Below are 19,095 nucleotides of genomic sequence, written 5' to 3' on the forward strand. Positions count from 1 at the left end.
GTGGGGAAAGGGGGGAAGAGAGGGAGATGGAAACACACAACTGCCAGCAACCTCCTCACCAAGCCCCCACATCTGCCCAGCCAGATGTGCCCCACACCGGCTGCAGCGGCACGGCCAGATGGACTCAGCTGCTCCCACCGCCCGCGAGGACACACGGGGACAGCCCCAGCACCCTCCAGCCCTGCCTTAAAATCAAGACAACCCTCCCCAGGCCAAGGGGTCTTGCTGTTGCAAAAAGGAGCACAAAAAGCACCTGCCCATCCCCACCTCAGCAAGGACCCCATGATGGGGTTTTGGTCACCACCAGCCTGCTCCGTCCATCCGTCCCCCCACACTTAGGGATGCTGGGGTCAGACAGACTGATGGACACACGGGAAAAGAGGCTGACAGCCAGACTGGACGGAGCTATGGCCAGCAGGGGACACCGGCTCATTCGCCTGCCTTCCTTGCCCTGAATCCCCAGCAAATGGGGCACGGGGGGAGCACAGCTCAGCCCCTCCATCCTGCCTTCACTGCAGCCCCGCCAGCCCTGTCCCTGCTCCTACCCGCCATCCTGAGGCTGAAGAAACTCCTTCTCCTCCTCCTCTTCCCCTTATCCGGCACCGATAGCCAGCGCTGAGCTCCAGCTTAGCTTCAGCTGTCTGCTGTAGGGGAGCTTTAGCCACGCTCCAGGGGGGATCTTTATCCTGGCTTATCCCATAGGACACGGTGGGGGGCTCCCAGCACATATATCCCCACTTAGCAGGGGGAAAGCATATAGGAAAAGCACTGGAGAAGGAGGGGAGGTTTGAGGTCGTGCCAGGGGGGTTAAAACCTCTTGCAGCGTTAACAGATGGCTCTGGGGGCTCGGTGCATCAATGGAGTGCACACAGCTCCACACCAGCGATGTGAGACACTGGCCTCAGCTCCCCCAGCTCCTGCCAGGCCACCACCACTCACCGTGGCCGTAGCCCACACCAGCCCATCGCAGCTGGGCTCCCATGGTGGTCCCGCTTTGGAGCAAGCTGGGAAAGTTGCCCATAAAGCAATGACTTGAGCTGACGTGATGATAAATACACGGGAAGGGCTGTGGAGAGGGATGGTGGAGGGTGGCAGGGAGCTGTGTTACTATCCCTAGCAGAGGGCTTCACACTGCCTTCAAACCCAGCTCAGGAATCCTTTGGAGGGGTTTTGGCAGTCACCGGGATTCCTGGCCATGGGATGAAAAGGCCAGTGGGATTTCATCAGTGGTCCAAGACACCCACTACAGGCCCTGGGATCCTGCAAACCACAGCAGCCCAAGGCACAGAGAACATCTCCGGTTCTCTGCACCTGCAAGAAGGGGATGCTTCTTCTCCCAGACACAGGGCTGCCAGCACTGCCAGCAATGGCAGTACCGCTAGTGCTCCTATTCTGCCCAGATCCAGCCCCATATCAGAGTGGCAAGTTGATGATACTACCCCTGAATCAGGGAGATGGGGGCAGGACAAGCTGCTGCCTCAGCTTCTCCAAAATGGGACAGCACCCAGATGAGAAAATGGGGTGACGGATCTGCCTGAAATGCCAAAAGCCAGGGGACCACAGAAAAACCCTGCAGCCCCCAAGGAGGAAGCCCAGCCCAGCTGTTCCCCGCCAGGCCCCCAGCACAAATGTCCCAACTGCTGTTCCATTACAAGCCAGCATGAAGCCACCCCGCTCCGCCGAGCATCCTGCAGGTCCCTGGCTGAGGCTTCAGAGCCCCAAAACCTGGTGATCCAGGTTTTGCCCCCACAGCCCTCAGGGCCAAGCACAAAGGGGAAACGTGGGCAGCAATGGCTCCAAATGCCAGAGATGCGCCACATCTGGAACTCCCAGGGATGTCCCCCACCTGAAGCTCCCACATCTGGATGTCGCAACAGCTGGAGGCTCCAGCTAGAGGCAGCCCCAGCTCCCAGGGAAGGGCCAGGCTCACACACCATCTCTCCACCCATCCTGGAAACCAGCATTGCACCCATCCCTTTCCCTCCCCGCCCCGCAGCACCGATCCCCACCTCGTTACCCTCCCAGACAAGTGGGGTCAGCACCTCCGAACACCCTAAATACCAACAGAAAGCAAAAACTGAGGCCACCACCTCCGCTCAAAACTCAGCCAGCCCCAACACAAGCCCCGCTCTGCTCTGCACTTCCACGCAGCCAGGGGAAAAAAACCAGCCAGTAATAAAACACAAGCTGAAATTAGAAAATACAGGCAGGCCCCTCATGGAAACCTCAGAGATGTCTCCCAGCAGCCAGAGCCTTGGAAATTGTTTTCAGTGACATAAAAGACAACAAGCTCTCCCTTCCCTCCGACACACCAAGAGCCTCCATATCCAGTCCCAGCTAATTGGAACTCAATTAAGTGAGTAATTGTTACAAATGTAAAATTACCTTCCCCCAGCACGCAGCGGTGAGATGCCCCAGCTGCGGCCACCAGGAGGAGAGGGACATGGGGACTGTCCTGGCCCCCAGCCCTGCCCACATCTGCAGCAGTGATGGGGGCAAAAAGGGCTGGGAAGCCCCATGGTACCAAGGACCACAGCACTCAGCCCAGGAGGTTAAACTGATCCAGGCTTCCCAAAACCAGCCTGGGACAGGAATCGAGTGGGTGCTGGCGAGGAAAAGCATATCAAGTCTTCCTGTGAGCTGCCATGTTGCCTCAAGAGTGGATTCTCTAGTGTCTAATACAGGGTTGTGCTTGACAGGCACTGCTAGATTCTCCTTTCATTTAGGTCCTTAAGACTTCTCCCCCTGCAAAAGGTCCAGCCTGGCTTCACAGGCAGAAGCAATAAAATAAGAAATGCTGGTGGGACTCAGCCCCGGGCCAGCACACTGCCTGTATTTCAGGACCAGCAGCACTAAGCAAAAGGGAACCATCCCAGCGCCGCAACAGGCTGCAAGTGCTGAGGTCTGCATTTCCCCCAGGAAATTATTAAACGGGGGGGGGGGGGGGGTGGGGAGGTGGGGAAGCAAGGAACCTAGAGGAATAAATAAATATGACCTAAATGGGATGTGCTGTGCAGAAGCACAGCCTGCCATAAATTCCTGGAGCCGGCAAGGCTTTTACGCGGCAGCTACTTTAGAGCAATTTCCACAAATCATGGCAAGGGACAGGCTGGGGGACAGGGAGGAGAAGGCCTTTACAGAGAAGGAAGAAAAATGAAAAAATTAATTAAAAGGGGAAAAAAAAAAAAAAAAAAAAAGACAAGGAATTGCCTGACTATGAATGTCCACAGGGATGCCCAGGGGCTCCAAAAGGCTGCAGGAGGTGGGGGGAAGCTGCCCTGGGATAAAGCCAGCAGCCCCTGAGCTCCCAGCATGTGTTGTGGTGGGTCCTGGGCTGGGCCCCCACACACACCAGGTTCCCCCCATGCCGGGAGCGGGGAGCAGCCCCTCAGCAGCAGGCAGGCACAGATGGCTTCCCCAAATAACCCCTCTGGGGAGCCAGAAGTGGGAGGACAGGCAGCAGGAGAGAGCCCTGAAGGGTGGCCTGGGGAAGCAGGGACAGGGACAGCACCTCCTGAGGGAGAGGCTCCCAGCACCACGGTGTTGGGGTGGAGGTGACGCGATGACCCCCCCAAAGCCATGTGTCCTGCTTGGATCCCCCTTGTCCCCTCCCACCACAGCCAGGAGCAGGAACATCCTCCCACCACACTCCAAATCCAAACATCCAAACACCAAATACGCTCCCCGCCCCCCCACTGCCACTGCCAGCCCAGGCTGTTTCAGACTGATTAGGCGCCGATTAAGTTTCACCCCTGATGACGTGTGTCAGGCTGCGTTCAGAATCAGAGCAGGATTTAATTCCAGAGGCACTTAAGGAGCATGAGGAGCCACAGATCAACCCAGACCCCAGCAACTGGGGCTGGGGTCCAGCATCAGCCCCAGCCCCCACCCAGCAACCCCAAAAGCAGGGTTGGGGACAAGCCCTAGGCCAGGGATGTCACCAGCTCAGGACTTTGCCACCCAGCAAAGCAGCCACATCGTCAAACATGCATGGCTTGAATCTATCCCCTTCCTTCTTTTAATTCAGCTGGTACCCGGAGAGGAGCACATCCAGCAGCTGCACCGAGCTGGCAGCAGCGGGTATTGCATTTTTAGTCTTATCTATCTCCAAGAGGGAAAGCATAGCTTTTCCTTAAAGAAAAATAAATTAAAAATTAATTCATTCTCAACTTTTTCCGGGCCTGGGGAAGAGCCCAGCCTGCCCAAGCCCATTTAATCAAGGCAAAACCCGCCGTGTTAACTCTTGCAGGGGCCGAGAGGTGACAGCAGCTGCAAGCGAGGGAAAAGCCACCCCAGCATCACCCACTTGGGATTTTAGCCGAGCTATTGAAAAATCAAGGACAGCAAATATGGTCCAAGTGATGGGAAAATGCTCACTGGCAGGAGATGGCAGCTTCATCAGAAGATTGCGAATCGCCTTGATTATGGTGCCCTCCTGGGAGGCCAGACCAGCGAGCAAGGGGCAAAGGGCTCAGCACCCAGCTGGCAGGAGGGATGTGTGCCCAGCTGGGAGCAGCAGCAGGTCAGGCAACAGCTTAAGAAAAAGGAAGGGACTAGTCCCCAGGAAAGCTTCTGCATCCTAAACTTGGGATGTTTATGTGAGAGGTGATAGACCATAAATCCCCCAGCCTGGCTTGTGTCCCCCACCTCCCAGGTGAGGACCGCTGGGCCACCATCACATGTGGCTGGAGGACCCTGTTTCTCCCAATTTTCAGAGAAACAGGGAACTCCAGCCGCCTCTCCTCTTGGCAAGGAGCACCAGGACCTGCCTTACTTCGCACCATTGAACCACATCTCCTGCTGGCATCGCATGCAAACAAACTCCCCAGGCGGGACCCCGTCCCCAAAGGCACCAGTGAGCTCCCAGGCCCCCCTGTCACAGCACATCCCACCCCAGAAGCAGCCACCTCCCTCCCTCCCCGGGGGGCTGCTCGTTAGCAGAGCCATGTATGTAATAATAAAAGAGTCTGATTAGATTAGCAAGAGTGACCTTTTCCAGATGGATGGGATGCTCGTACAGCGGCAGCGACAGGCGCCACGCAGGAGGGGAACACACCGGCAGCTTGCCGATTCCTCCACACACTCATCACGGGCTATTTTGGCCAGATAATTGCAGGAGCCAAAAAAAAAAGCAGGTTATGGCATGTAAGCACCCCTTCCCTCACGCATCATCTCCCCACATCTTCTGGGATAGGCCACATCCCGCTGCCCACCTCCCTGCTAAAGCCTAGAGGTCTACAGGAGGGGATGGAGCTGGGATGTGTCAGTTCAGTGTTGGGGATGCTCTGCAGGGACCCCCAGCTGGGTTGGTTTTTCCTTTCCTCCTCTTTCTAGGATGCAGATAAGCTGGGCGAGGAGGGACCTCTGCAGCAGGTCACAGTGGGATGAGTTAAATAGCAGAACTTAAAATACCCGAAAAGCCAGGTTTCCAAAAACTGCTGAGCAATCCCCAACCAGGGGGTTGCTGCCACCCGAGACCCTGCCTCAGTTTCCCCAGCAATGCAGCAGGGCTGAGCCTGGAATGCAGCATCCTACACACACATGCACACACAAAAGGATAGTTCTGGCCAAGGGTACCAAGGCACCTAATGCATCTTGAAATCCCCAGGGCCAAATCCTGCAACTGATGCTTACCAAAACAATCACTCAGAGGATTTCCGTCACGCTGCCAATAGCATCCCTCAGCCTTTTCTCTTTCCTTAGCAACACCAAGAGGACAAAAAAGGTAGAAGAAAAGGCAATTTCCCAGTGGGGTGTCCACTTTCACACCCCCAGGTCCTAGCGCAAGCATCCTGCTAGGATTTACAGTATCAGGGTTGGGGGGAGATGAAGTGGGCCCTGGGGTCACACAAGGACAGCCTGGAGCCGAAGCCTTTTGGCCTCAGGGTACCCTTGTGTGACCCCCTTTTCTGCAGTACCCAAGGTAAAACTTGTGCTAGGTTTAACCCAGCTCAGAGGTGGATCCTGTCCTCCCACCTGCCTGCCACGGCAAGGAAAGATCCTGTTGCCCCCACTCTGCTCCTAGCTGGAGCTCAGGATGCTCAGCTGCTCTGGCCCCATCAGCATGGCCGAGATGGGGGCTGTTAATGAGCAAACACCCGGTGTACATTCCTCCTTCAGGCTTGGTGTAGTTCCCGGTTCGGCAGCGAGTTATTGCACATCTCCACCTGCTGGTCTGAAAATCCCTGAGCCGGGAGATGCTCTGAGCTGAAAGAGGGATGGGGGGTGGTCCATATCCTCCCCCAACAAGAGTTGGGGTATGCTGGATGGAGCCCCCCACCAGGGATGGAGCCATGGGCCACAGCATCATCCTTCACCCCCAGCCCCACACCTGGGGCTTGCCTGTGGAGGGAACAAGCTGTGGGAGTTACGGGGAGAACAGCGTGGCCCCATCCCCACCGGCAGCAGGATGGAGGTGCTGGGGCTGCAGGATCCCAAGCCTGCCTTGCGTGCTGAACAACCCTAGCACCCCTGGACCAAGGCATCTGGGTGAGTGCTGCCTCCGGGAAAGGGGAAACTGAGGCACACTGCAGGGACAAGGCTCAGCAGAGAGAAGACACAGGAGTCCAGGCTCAACGCCACGGACAGCAGAAGTTGTTTTGCAAACCGGTGGGTAAATCCTTGTCGTGCCGCATCCCAACAGGCAGCACGACCGCACCGAGCACACCCCACTGGCACCCAGCAGCACGCCACAGCATCGGGGTCCATCCATCTGTCCCTCCCACAAGCCCTGAGGCCACCCTGGGGCCATTCCACCCCAGAGAGGCCAAAAAAATCCCTTTCTGGAAGCAGCTGATGTGGGGCCAGCGGCCAAGTGGCTCCTGCAGCTCCCAGTGCTGGCAGGGAAGTGCAGCGGGGGCAAGGTTGGCACTGAGGGTTGCTCCTAAAGAAAAACAAGGGAAAACAGAATAAAATACCCCAGGCAGGAGAGCAGGGCGCTGCTTCACAGCCGGCTGACCCCCGCTGCCAGCCTGAGCAATTTGTAAGAAAGGCTGGGAGAATTAGGAGCTCTCAGTCTCTTTTTCCGGCTCCCTCCAAGACCTTTATTTGTCCGGGAAAGGCCAAAGCGGCAGCGAGGGCAGCTGCGCATCCTGAAAAGAGCCTAAAAACTCCTGGCAGAGGCTCCTCTCTCCGCCGGCACAGGCATCCTCCTGGCAGCGCAGCGAGCCCCAGCCCCACAGCCAGCACAAACCACCCTCGCCCGCTTCATGCTGTCGGCATCACCGCAGGGACCCCCCCTCCCATCGCATCCCCCAGCCCAGGGGCCACATTCTGTCCCGGTGTAAACCTGAGGCCTGACACACCGGGCTTGTGGTGTCCCAGCAGCAACAGGGGAGCTTAGAAATGCCCGGAAGGGGATGGGGAGTGGGGGGCTGCATCCAGACCCTGCACTAGAGGTGATTCCTGATGGATTGCATGCCAGGGATATTTCCCATCGTCTGCCAGCAAAGCCAGCAGCCGCCTTCAGCAGCGCACCCGTGGGGAAGCACCGACCCAGACGGCTGAATCTCATCCAGGCAAACTGAGGGGCGGAAGGAGATCACGCTCCCCTGCTGGCTGCCAGACCCCTGCCCGCAAACCCCCTGACCTAGTGGTCCCAAAGAGGAGAGCTCTGCCAGCAAACCCTGCCCAAGCAGCACCCCGGGAAACACCCAGGCTCGGGGGGCAGCATCTCCCACCCCAAAGGATGCTACGTAAAGTTGCAGTGCTTGCCAGCCTGGAGTATCTCTGTTCCAGCTTCTCCATTGGGGTCAGAGGGGTTTTTTTAAAGGGTGGAAACACACTGCCAGCTCCCCACAATGCTCCCAGCATCCCCCCTCCTCCTTATTTCACCACTGTGGGAGAGCAGCTCCTCAGAGAAGCTCCGGGAGCTGCAGATGCGGGAGAAAGCCCTGACTGAGCCCCAGAAGTGCCTTGGCCACTGGCTGCCGGTGCAAAATGGAGCTGGGCACAGTCCAGGGATCCCCTCCAGCTCCTGGGGGAGGGTCTCGTTTGAGCTGGGCAGAACAGCCCCCAGCCCCTGGGACATTCCAAGCCTGCAGCTCAGAGGCAGGCTAGCAGGAAGGCTCCAGGTGCCCCCCCTTCCCCCCGGCCCAAACTGCAAGCAGCCCCTTGCTTTCGGCCCAGCCAAGCTGGCTGCCAGGGAAAGCTGCTTTGGCCAGGGCATCTGCGGGGCTTGGGTTTACATAGAAGCCATCCAAAAAAAACATCCACGGAAACAAGCCCTGTGTGTCCCTGGGGTGCATGACCCCTTTTTGGCCTTCACAAATAAAAGCCCCCAGCAGCAGGTGCCAGCGTCCCCAGGGCTGCCACCGGGGCAGGCCAGGATGTCACCACAGCTCAGCCACGGCACAGCAGCGATACGGATGCGACTCCGGGCAAGTCAGCACAGACAGCTGGGCCCCCCCCTGCCCGGGCAGCAGGCATGAGCAGCACCGCCAGCCCCAAAAGCCATGGAAGGGGGGGTCAGAAAGAACCAGAGGGATGGCAGAGGCTGCACCCCCATCCCCACACCCCAGAATGATGCCACCTGGGCAGCACTTGCCCCATAACTCAGCGCAGACCAGGAAAGTGCCTGGGTGCGGGGAGGGGGGGAGGGGGGGGCGGCAGGATAATCGAGTGGATAATAGCAGATAAAGCCCCTGATCCTCCTGCTAAAGCAGCTCTACATTAAGGAGACATGGGGCAGGGGGGGTTAGAGGGGACCAAAGCCCCCTCGTCCCATGTCCCCCCCTGCCAACCTGCTCCCTGCCCAGGGAAACAGCCTGCTGCAAGCGCTTGCAAGCACAAGCTGTCATTTTATTAAGACAGGAATAAACTCTAATCTTTACCCATTTGGGGGGGGCACACAGGACCAGGGGAAGTGGCAGCTGCCGAGGGGGATGTTGGATTTTCATATGTCCCAGCTGGGCACAGAGAGGCAGGCGCTGCCTCTGGGAGGGGGCAGACGGGGCTGGAGGGGGGAGATGGGTGCAAATACACACGCACACACCCTATATTGCAGACACACACATAATATATATATATTGCCCCCCCCACCGCCGCCGCCCCCGCCCGTGCAAGCGGCACTTACCAGGGAGCAGCAGGGAGCAGAGGCAGCAGAGCAGGGTGGCCGGCCCGGGGAGCATCTTCTCCGGAGAGGCCATTGCAAGGTGGGGGGCAGCCAGAAAGGCGGGGGGAGGGGGGGCCCGAGCCACACCCGTGGCAAAAAAAATAATAATAAAAGGAATCCAAACCAAGCACCAAAAAAAACGCAGAAATCCCCTAAATCCAACCACGTGCGAGCCGGGAGCAGCAGCCAAGAGCGGAATTGGGGGGGGGGGGGGGGGGGGGGGCGACTCTGGTTGGGTGGGGGGCGGCTTTGCCCGCCCCAGCTCAGCGAGCAGAGCACCCCATCTCCGGCCTCCCACCCCTCCCCACCCCAAACCTGCCGCAACCCCCCCGCCTCCCCAGTGCCTGCAGGGCGACCGGGGGAGCGCCCAGCCGACGGGGACGGGTCCCCCTCCTCTTCCTCCTCGGGAGCCGGGGGGGGGAGCACGTGTAACCCCCTCCCGCAAAAAAAAAAAAAAAAGAAAAAGAAAAAAAGATGTGCTGATGAAGGATGATGCTGCAGGGCTAGCAGGTCGCCAGCCCCCCCATGCACAAGAATAAAAATAAGATTTCCAAGCGCGGTTCTTCAAAAATAAAAAAAAAAAATAAAAGCTGAATTAAAGCCCTCCCCCCCCGGGAAAAAAAACTCAACCGTAACAAAAAAACACAACCCGAAAGAAGCGGGTGAATAATTAATCCCAAGCAGATGCAATTAATCAGCGGCAGGAGCGGCTCGGCGGCGGAGTCCCCGCATCCAAAGGCAAAGTTTGGGGGGGAGCGGGACCGGGGAGCGGGGACCCCGGTGAGTCCCCGCAATCGGGGGGGGGGCGGGGCTCACCCGCTGCCCCCCTGCGGGGGCTGCAAGCAGGGGGACCCGGCCATGAGCATGCAAAGGAGGGGGGTCCCCGCCTCCTCTGCCCCCCTCCCCTGGATTAAAGAGGAGGGATGCACCCCCTCCCGCTCGCAGCTAAAATTAAAGAGGGGGTGCAGGAGCCTTGGGGAAAGAGGCAAGTTTGGGGGCTTCTGCCCCTTGCCCCCCTCCAGGCCCCCCCCGCCTGCAGCCGGGGCCGGCCGCGCCGTGCCCGCCGCCGGGGGGGCCCCGCCGCTGGCCGCTCCCGTGGCCGCTCGCCCGGCCGGAGCCGCATCGGGCTCCGGTGGGTGCCAGCGAGGGGAGGGCGGCAGGGGGAGGCGCCTTCCTCCTCCTCCTCCTCCTCCTCCTCCCCCTCCCCCTCCTCCTCCCCCTCCCCCTCCCTCGCCCCCCCCTCCTCCCCGGGCGAGGCGGTGGATGCCGAGCGGAGCCCCGCTCCCCGCCGGTGCAGAGCGATGCGATTTGGTACCGGGGGATGCGATGCCGTGCAGCCCCCACCCCCCGCTTCCCGGCACCCCCAGACAGGTTCTCAGCCGACCCCAGCACCCTGGGGTGCGGTGCCGGGGGGGCTGCACGGCCGGCTGTGCCCTCCCCTGCGTGCCATGCACGGCCACCTCTGCAATGCCGGGGGGTACTAACAAATGGGATTTGAGACCCCCCCTCAGGGCGGGGAGCAAAGAGGTGCGGAGCACACATCATCACCCCAGGGATGGAGAGGGCCGGCTAGGTTTTGTCGCTTCTCACCACCCGGGGGGGGTTGGGGGGGGTTGGGTCCTTTCCCCATCCCTGCTGTGGCCTCAATGTCCCCTGCTTCCCCAGCCCCCCCCCCCCACTTGTGCCACCCAAGAGGGGCTCAGCCTTGTCACCTCGCTCCCTGTGCATGCAGGCAGGGCCTGGCTGCAGCCCCCACACGTGGCTGCGGGTGGCTGGGGACCCCCTGTGCCTCACAGCCTCACCCTGTCCCTTGTGGGTTGCCTGGTCTGCTCCACACCACGCACCCACGGACCCCCTCCCACAGGGCTCGGAGGTGCTTGCAGCATGGCTGGGGAGAGATTCCCCTTGTCCCAGTTTGCCATTACCAGTATGGAGCACGGGAGAGATGGGTTTTCAGGGAGCATCACTGCTTCACACCCTGGGAATGCCACGCTCCCCTCAACCACACAGTGCCCAGTGGGGATGCAAGTGACTGGGGACCAAGTCCCCATTGCAGCCGTTCCCTCCATGGCTCACGCGTGTCCCCTCCGCGAGCCTGTACCACCCACCCCAGCCCAAGGGTGGGTTTTCCTGCCGTGAACACCCCGGATGCCTTTGCCCTCCCTGCTCTGCTGCCGTATATTTCCCCACCTCTCCTCACCAGGAAATATTGGCCAGCACGTTCATCCTGGCAGCCTCATTTACAGTGGAAGTGCATAAGACATCTCCATTAATGCCAAAATAATTCACAGCAATTAATGGGATTGACCTTGAGCAGTGACAGAAGCTGAAGACATCCCCAAGAAGCGGCAGGCTGGCACTGCCGAGGGGGGAGGGCAGACCCCGAGCTCAGCCCTCCTGCACCCCTGGCACCTTTAGGTGCTGCTTGGAGGTCTTCTCAAGTGATGCTGGGGGGTGGCAGAGGGACCGGGGCAAAGAAAAGGGGGGAGACGGGGTCTGCCCCAAAACCCACCACCCAGAGCCCTGCAGGAAGGGCAGAGCATCATTTCTGGTGACCGAAAAAGGCCTGGCTGCTGCGGCGAGCGGCCCCACGCCACTGCCCAGGCGACTGCTGCTTGTTTTCATAAAAATCCCATGATTTATAAGCCAATCTCCCGATTGCTTTGGGGAGGGGAGGGCTGACTCACGGGCCTGAATCCCCAGGGACGGCGAAGCAGCAGACAGAGCGAAGCAGTGGCCGGGCCATGATTCATCCCTCCCCAGCCCGCCCGGACAGTGATGGGGCAGATCCTCAGTTTCCCCACTCCAAAATGGGCCTCTGGGTCAGGAAATTAGGGATGATGATGGGACCATGCCGCATCCTTCCCCATCGTGGGAGCCTTTTCCTGCTGATGGATGAGGGCTTTTAAAGCAGTGTGTTTGGGTGCCATCCCTCCCGTCTTCCTGCGGCGCCTCTGGCAGGTTCTTGGCACCACCGCTGGGATATTTTTCAACTGTTACAGAAATAAGTATTTTTACCCCAGTTGGGTTTTATTTATGGCTCTGGCTTTGGCAGGCAGAGGGGCTGGGGTGGGCAAGAGCAGGCAGCTGTGATCTCTCTTTCCCAAGCAAGGACTGAAGCCAGGGTTGCCCCATGTACCGGGGCGATGCCGGAGATAAATCCTGTTATTTTAGCAGAGGCCAAGGCAGGGAAGGTCCAAATGTGACTCCAGTGCAGGTTCCCATGCATCTTCATGGGGAACCACCTGAGCACCTCCTTCTCTTTCAGACACATGATGCACTGGATAAACCCAAGGAGTTACCCCAAAATACCTTGAGGGATGTCCAGCCAGGGCGGGGTCTGGCTTCCCACATCACTCCCAGGCAGCTTGGGGACACTGGCTGGCACCGGTGACCTCCCACCATGTGTTCTGCCTAGCTCCAGTGTCATTAGCTTCACTCCCAATGGCATTGCATCTACCCTGATCGCAACAGCCCCTTGAGCCCCTGCACAGGGAAGGGGTTTGGGGTGCAAACCTTGGAGCTACCTAGCTCCCTGTGGATAAATCCTGGCTATGGGAGCAAGAGCGTTTGTGCTGGGTCTGGCAGAAAGGGTCCGTAGTGCCGGGACAGCCTGGCCTCTCCCCGGTAATCCCTGGCCTGCATTTCACCTGCCTGTAATCCCAGGGTAGCACTAATCACTGGGATAACGGTGCCCAGGAGTTGCTAATCACCAAATCCAGCCCTAATCCCTGTGGGAGTCTCTGTGGAGGTGTCACGGCAGAGCTGAGTCACTGAGGCAGGCAGGCAGTGGGCACAGGGGCCACTGCAAAGGGCCCCCAGGTGATAGGAAGGGGTCCAGGGGGGACCCACCTTTCCCTTTGCCTGGGGAAGCTGAGGCACACACAGGGACAATGCCCACCAAGGCACATCGGAGCTTTCTCCAGCTCTGCTTGCGTGTCTCCAAGGGTAATGCAAGGAGCTTGCTGGGATGATAAGATGGAGGCACGAAGTTCAGGGACGTCTTGTGGGGTGCAACCCCCCCTCTGAGTGCATTGGCATGGGGAAACGCAGCACCGAACCCCACATTTTGGGGGGCTTTAAACAAAAAGCCAGGAGCCAGGGCTGGGGTTTTGCACCTGGGGGCATACCCTGGGCTGTTATTTTTCATGCCTTGACCCCAAGGACCCTCAGAGAAGGTCACCTATAATAAATCAGAAAGAATTAAAACAAAAAAGCCCTGGAAACACCCCAGGACGGTGAAGCCAGCAGCCTAAGCCTCCGTTTTTCCTATTATTTTCCAATAAAGATTAATGCAGGCAGGAAAGTTCCTCACCCACAAGCAGCTTTCTCCAACAGTGGCTGCCTTGTTAGCGGCTGGAGTGCTTGCACCCCGGCCCGACAGCTAATTCTGCGTGGGAGTTGAATGGCTGATCCTGGAATGTGATTAAAAATATATATCAATTCCCTCCCCTTCAAAGCAGTGCCCGAAATACATTTATATCATCCGCCTTTCCTTATATAGTTCTGATAATGACATAAATATAGAAATCCCGTAATTGCCATAAATTAATTTTATATTATTATTTCTAAGGCAAGGGAAGAAAAAAAAAAAAAGCCTTTTATTGTAATTAATTGTCCAGCTGGTTTCCTCACAGGGTTCATGGCTTGTTACGTGGGTCCATGGCTCTGTCCTGCTCTTCCCCCGTCTCTGCCCCCTTGGGCACTGTCCCTGTCACCCGTCCCCAGGGCCACCCCATGGGTCTCCTGCCTCTCAGGGTGATGCTGGCAGAGGAAAATGGGTGGGAGAAGCAAGAAATGGGCTGAGGGTTCATCACCGAGATGCTGCGGGTCCTAAGCACACCCCATGGTACTGGCGGCCAGCAAATTGTTTTGACTTTCGGGTGCCCCAAACAGTGTAACGGCACATTAGGTATTGAATGCAATATTTATAATATTAAAATGAATATTTTAATAGCATATAAAAGTAACGGAAGGGTGAATCAAAGCAGTAGCGCCAAGCCCTTTCCTTCTTGTGAGATAAAAATGTTTCATTTCAATTTTACTGTTTGGATTCGTCTTTGCCTCGACTTTTACGTTCTATTAAAATATTAATTTCAGGCTATATCATAGGCCTTTAATATTTTATCTGATATAACAAGTCAACATTATAAAAGTTGTTTGGGCTCAGCACAGGGCAATGGGGGAATCAAATGGCCCCATGAGCCAGAAACCTTGTGGACTCAGCAGTTCAGAGGGGAACATCTCATAGACCAGCGGGGATCTTTTTCCCCTTTCCTTCCAAAAATTTTTACCCCATGGTGAATTTTCTCCATTTCTATTTTTTGCTGTATTTCCAAGGAAAAAAAAAAAAAAAAAAAGAGGCAAATGCCAAAACTTGGTCTTCCCTCACAGAGCAGGACCAACGGTGTAAATCCTTGTGGCTGGGTGCCGAGCTGTGCTTCGTGTCCATGTGAGAGCATCCATTGCACACCGAAACACCCCGTATCAAAACAGAGCATCCCAGCATCCTCACAGAAAATTGATGAACACCACGTTTCTCCAGCACTGGGAATTCAAAGCACCTAATTACAGCAGCTTGTTAGGAGGGGGCGGTTATCTTGGCAGCCAGGGAGGCCAGCAATAGCATTTCTTTTCTTGCCTTGCTGTTTGCTTTTTTTTTTTTTTTCTGCCCCAAAAATAATTAAAAAAAACCGCGGAGATTCGGGGGAGGATTTAGCCACTTGGATGAGTTCAAAAGCAGCTCCTCTGAAACTGGCAGTGGGCTGATGGCATCAGCACTGAGGCCACAAGCACCTGGTGCTGGGTGCTGTTAGATGCGGAGAGCAGGACAGTGAGGACCAGCCCATCATCTTGTTGTTATTTTGGAGGAGTCGAGGAGATTTGCAGCACCTAAATCAAATACCAAACACCCCTGGGGCCAGTAAGGCATTTGCAGATGCTGGGAAACCAAAGGCAACAGGTTCTGCATTAAGCAAAAGCACGTTTTGCATCCTGACCTTGGGATTTCAGTGACGGCGAGCTCCTGACCTGCCAGTTGCCAAAGCCCCCACGGTGCCTGGGGGTCCAGGAGAGCTGACAGGAAAATTCAGAGCACCAGTGGATTCGATGCCCAGGACACAGACCCTATAGCCCCTATGGATATACATCCCTGAGCCGAGGGTGAGCCTTGCCCTGGCCCTGCTCCCTCCCATAAAGCTCATCAGGGTTTGCAGCTGGGTTCTCCTCTGAGCCCGAAGGGAGGGTTGGGTTCTCCTGGGGGCAAGGAGAGATGTTCATCATCTCCAAACAGCTCTGAAGCTACAGCCATTTACTTCTAGACCTGGAGTGGGCTGGAGGGCAGCGAGGACGCGGGGAGGAGGAGGGTGGGTGTCTGCAAGCCCCTGCCTGCAAAGGGACCCCGCTCTTGGAGGAGTTATTGCCACCCTCCATCCAGGCTTCACCAACACCTATACATACGTAAAAAACATAAAAAACCACAGAATCCCTTTTTTTCCAGCCTTGCTCCATGTACTGTGCTGTTTGGGACCTTGCAGGGGTGCAGGCGAGTGCGTGGTGACCATGTCCCCAGGATGGGTCCCCATCTCTCCCAGGGACACTCGCCCACCCCGACTCACCTTGCCATCCCCATCTCTGCCCCCTTCCCTGCCTCTCCGGCCAAGACAGAAAGACAGACAGGGAAAAGCACTTAAGATGAGGAGAAAAGCCCATTTGCTCTGGTTTCCCAGTCGTCCCCTCGCTTGGCTCGGCTCAGGCAGTTTGATTTTCCGGAGGCTTTCAGGCCTCCCCAGTCCCTAATCAGATAAGGGGCGGTGGGTTGGGGGGAGGATCCTGGGCTGTGCAGCCCTTAATGGTGCTGCAGGATGAGCTCACTGCCGGGCACAGCGTTCCTGCAGCCCCGGCATGGCCCTGGTGTCTCCTCCATCACACCAAATCCCTCCCGGACAAGCCCCATCCAGTGCATGCTGCATGGGGCAGGGTCCAAGCCGCTTTCTCCCCCCACCTCCATCTCCCCAGCCGGGATGCTCTGGGCTTGAGCCAATCCTGGCCAGTTTGGGGGCAATAGGGGGGCTAGGCTGGAGCCAGGTTGATTTGCAGGGTGAAGGGTAAGGTACAAGAACATCCCAGGTGGTCCCAAACCAGGCAAGATGTGTTCAGTGGTGCATACTGACCTGCAGGTCCTGCTGTCCTCCAAGGGCAGAGGGACCTGCCTGCCGGGGGGTGGGGGGCTGTCCCCCGAGCATGGGCTTGGTAAGAGCCAGGCTCACCGCTGGCACGAGGTTGAGAACTGGCAGTGGCCAAGCAGGATGAGATCCCACCAGTTCTCTGAGGCTGGGGTGCTTACCAGGGGGGCATGAACATGGCCAGTTAGATGAGAGCAAAGGTGGATCTAACTGGATCTGGTCGCTGGGATGGTCAGTGGCTATCTGTCCAGCAGCCATCCCTCTGTGTATATGCTCTCCCTGTCCCTCCACCTATCTATCTATCCATCCATCCCTGCATCCATCCCTCCGTGACCTCTCTCTGTTCACCCATGCCTCTACACCCTCTCCCTGCCCATCCACCCCCATCCCTCCATTCCCCACGTAACCCTCTATCCCTCCAACCCTCATCCCTCCACCCCTTCTTCCCTCCCTCCACCCATCCCACACCCCTTCTCTCTGCCTCCTCCCCCACATGCTCCTCATCTCAGGTCCCGTCTCTCCCCATGGCCACTGTGACCTTTCCAGGTGAGGACCCCCACACTGGCAGCTCCGCATCCCCTGCAGCCGGACCCCTCCGCCACCTGCCCTGGCACGGCGTGGCCACAGACAGGGACCGTTGCCAGCCAAGCGGCGAGAAGCCCCGGCAGTGAGCAGGGCTGCCCTTTCCCCTTGGCTGGACCTGTCACAACAACACTCATCGGGGACAGAGATGGCGGCGGGGGGAGGCGCTGGGAGAAGGGCTGAGAGCAGCTGAGCATCCCGCCGCCTGCCTTGTTTTTGGAGGCACCGCAGTGTGTTGGGCTGTTTGCTCCTGGGCATGGGTTGGTGGCACTCCAGGGTCCCACCAGCACAAGTATCTCCTACAGGATACACATCACACCCCACTGCACCCCAGAAAGCAACTAAGCATCTCCAAAATGTCAGACCCCAGCAGCAAGAGGGGGGTTTCTCCCATGCCCCCTCCACGCCTCCTCTCCCAGGACGTGGTTCAACACCAGCACACACCTCCCGCGGGGATCTCCCTCCAGAGCTGGCAACTGAGTGCTGGAGCAGCTAATTGCAAGCAAGGAGTCATCAGACACAGCCCTAATTGCCCCCGAGGCTCATGAGCAGCTGTCAGGGCCCCACTGCAGGCAGATGGGGCACCAGCCCACCCTGGCAAGCAGCAAGCTCCCCTGCCCACCACCCTCAGGAGGTGAAACCAGAGCCTGGCTTTTATCCCGGAGCTTGGAGCCCCATCCCCAGTGCCTACCCGGCTGGCAGGTCTAGTGGGATAATGATGCAACAGCTGCTAATTCATCTGGGTCAGCCCCAGCGTTGCCTAACGGCCACCCCAGTAATGGCTGGGGTCTGCCGGGGGCACGGGATCCCATCTGGAGCAGGGCCCAGAGAAGCCCTTTCCTTCCTGCCATTAGTAGCTCCCAGCTGGGATTTGGGCTGCTCCCATCCCTCATGGAAGAGAAGAACCCCCTGGAAGACCATTTAGGACTATGAATTTTTCAGGAGCTTCTTAAGCAGGGAACATTTTCCCATCTGGTTTTGTGCAAAGTGCATTAACCCCTTCAGCAGCACCCAAGTGGGGCTGGAGGTGGCAGATCCCAGGTGAGAATGGGCTGCTGTGATTGGGGGGGGGGGGGGGAATGCAGGGGGAAGGCAAGAAGTAGGAGCAGGGGTTGGGTTCAGCTCCTTGCTTTGTTCTCTGAGGCTGACAGCAACCTGCTGCCCGCACCAGGACTGTCGTTGTGGCTAGCATGGGCTTGAGCTGCCAGGGAGTGGACAGCAGCATCCCTGGAAGCAGCAGAAATTGGGTCTCATTCAAAATACACCTAAAACCAGCAGGAAAACCCCTCATTTTTCACCTGGGCATTTGCAGGATGCAAAAACCTGGCAGGAAACCCACACAAAAGGCTTTGCCTGCATCCCCCATCACCTGCACTGAGCCTCTGCAGCCACAGGCAATACCGTATCCGATGGGAAGAAGCCACCAGCCAGGGCTGGGAGGCATCAGGGAAAACAACATTTGAACTACATGTATTGCTGGAGTCTGGAATAATTATATGCCAGGGTCAAAAGAGCCTCCTTCAACGTCATTTCTCTGTTCAATATGCAGCAGCTGTTTAAAATAAAATAAAGACCCTAGAAAGTCCAGATGGGGAAGGGGAAGGATGGGGAATGGTCAGGAGAGACAGAGGATTTTCCAGCAGGATAGCTGCTGGGCTGTCTTGGGGGCAGGCAGGGAAAGGATCACAATTTTGTGGTAAACGCCAGTGTTTAAGGCTTCTAGCAACAATTTCTATCAGAGTCCAGCAGTTTTTTGAACAAAACGCTCTCGACCTTGATGGTATCTGGCCAAAGATGATTCAGTATTTGGCTACAGGTGGCCACATCTCAATTAAAGCCCCTGACGTCCTTGGTGATGTGCCTGATGCATCCTTTACATCAACCCTGCTAACAGGGGTGGATGTGGGGATGTTTTTTCTGACGTCTTCGGCCCTTTTTGGTCCTTCTTGTGGGGGGGAGAATCTGTCTGATGGATGATCGTGTCCTTTTTCAGCCTCACCTTCCTCTCCCAGAGCCGGGCATGGAGAGCAAGGGTCCCCCGTTCACACGGGGGCTGCCAGCATGAGGGCTGCATTTCCCCAACCTGGGATTATGCTTTGCAAAGTCAAACAGCCCTTGAGGGCTCTGCAAGAGGTGGCCAAAAGGGCTGAGTCCCTGTCACCGACTTGCAGGGTGTCCTTTGTCACCTCCCTTCACCTTGCCCCCACTTGCCTCTGG

General features: G+C 57.4%; 1 protein-coding gene across 1 annotated transcript in view; it reads right to left on the reverse strand.

The window, feature by feature from the left end:
* TMEM132E (transmembrane protein 132E) overlaps window positions 1-19,088 on the reverse strand; it is a 37,284-nt gene extending 18,196 nt beyond the window's left edge. Inside the window, 1 exon segment of the mRNA XM_080374159.1 lies at window positions 9,074-19,088. Coding sequence (XP_080230285.1) covers window positions 9,074-9,146 — 73 coding nt within the window. The 5' untranslated portion in view covers window positions 9,147-19,088.
* Window positions 19,089-19,095: the final 7 nt, after the last annotated feature.

Source organism: Falco punctatus (genome assembly GCF_963210335.1).
Source record: "Falco punctatus genome assembly, chromosome: 1".
Classification (NCBI taxonomy): Eukaryota; Metazoa; Chordata; class Aves; order Falconiformes; family Falconidae; genus Falco; species Falco punctatus.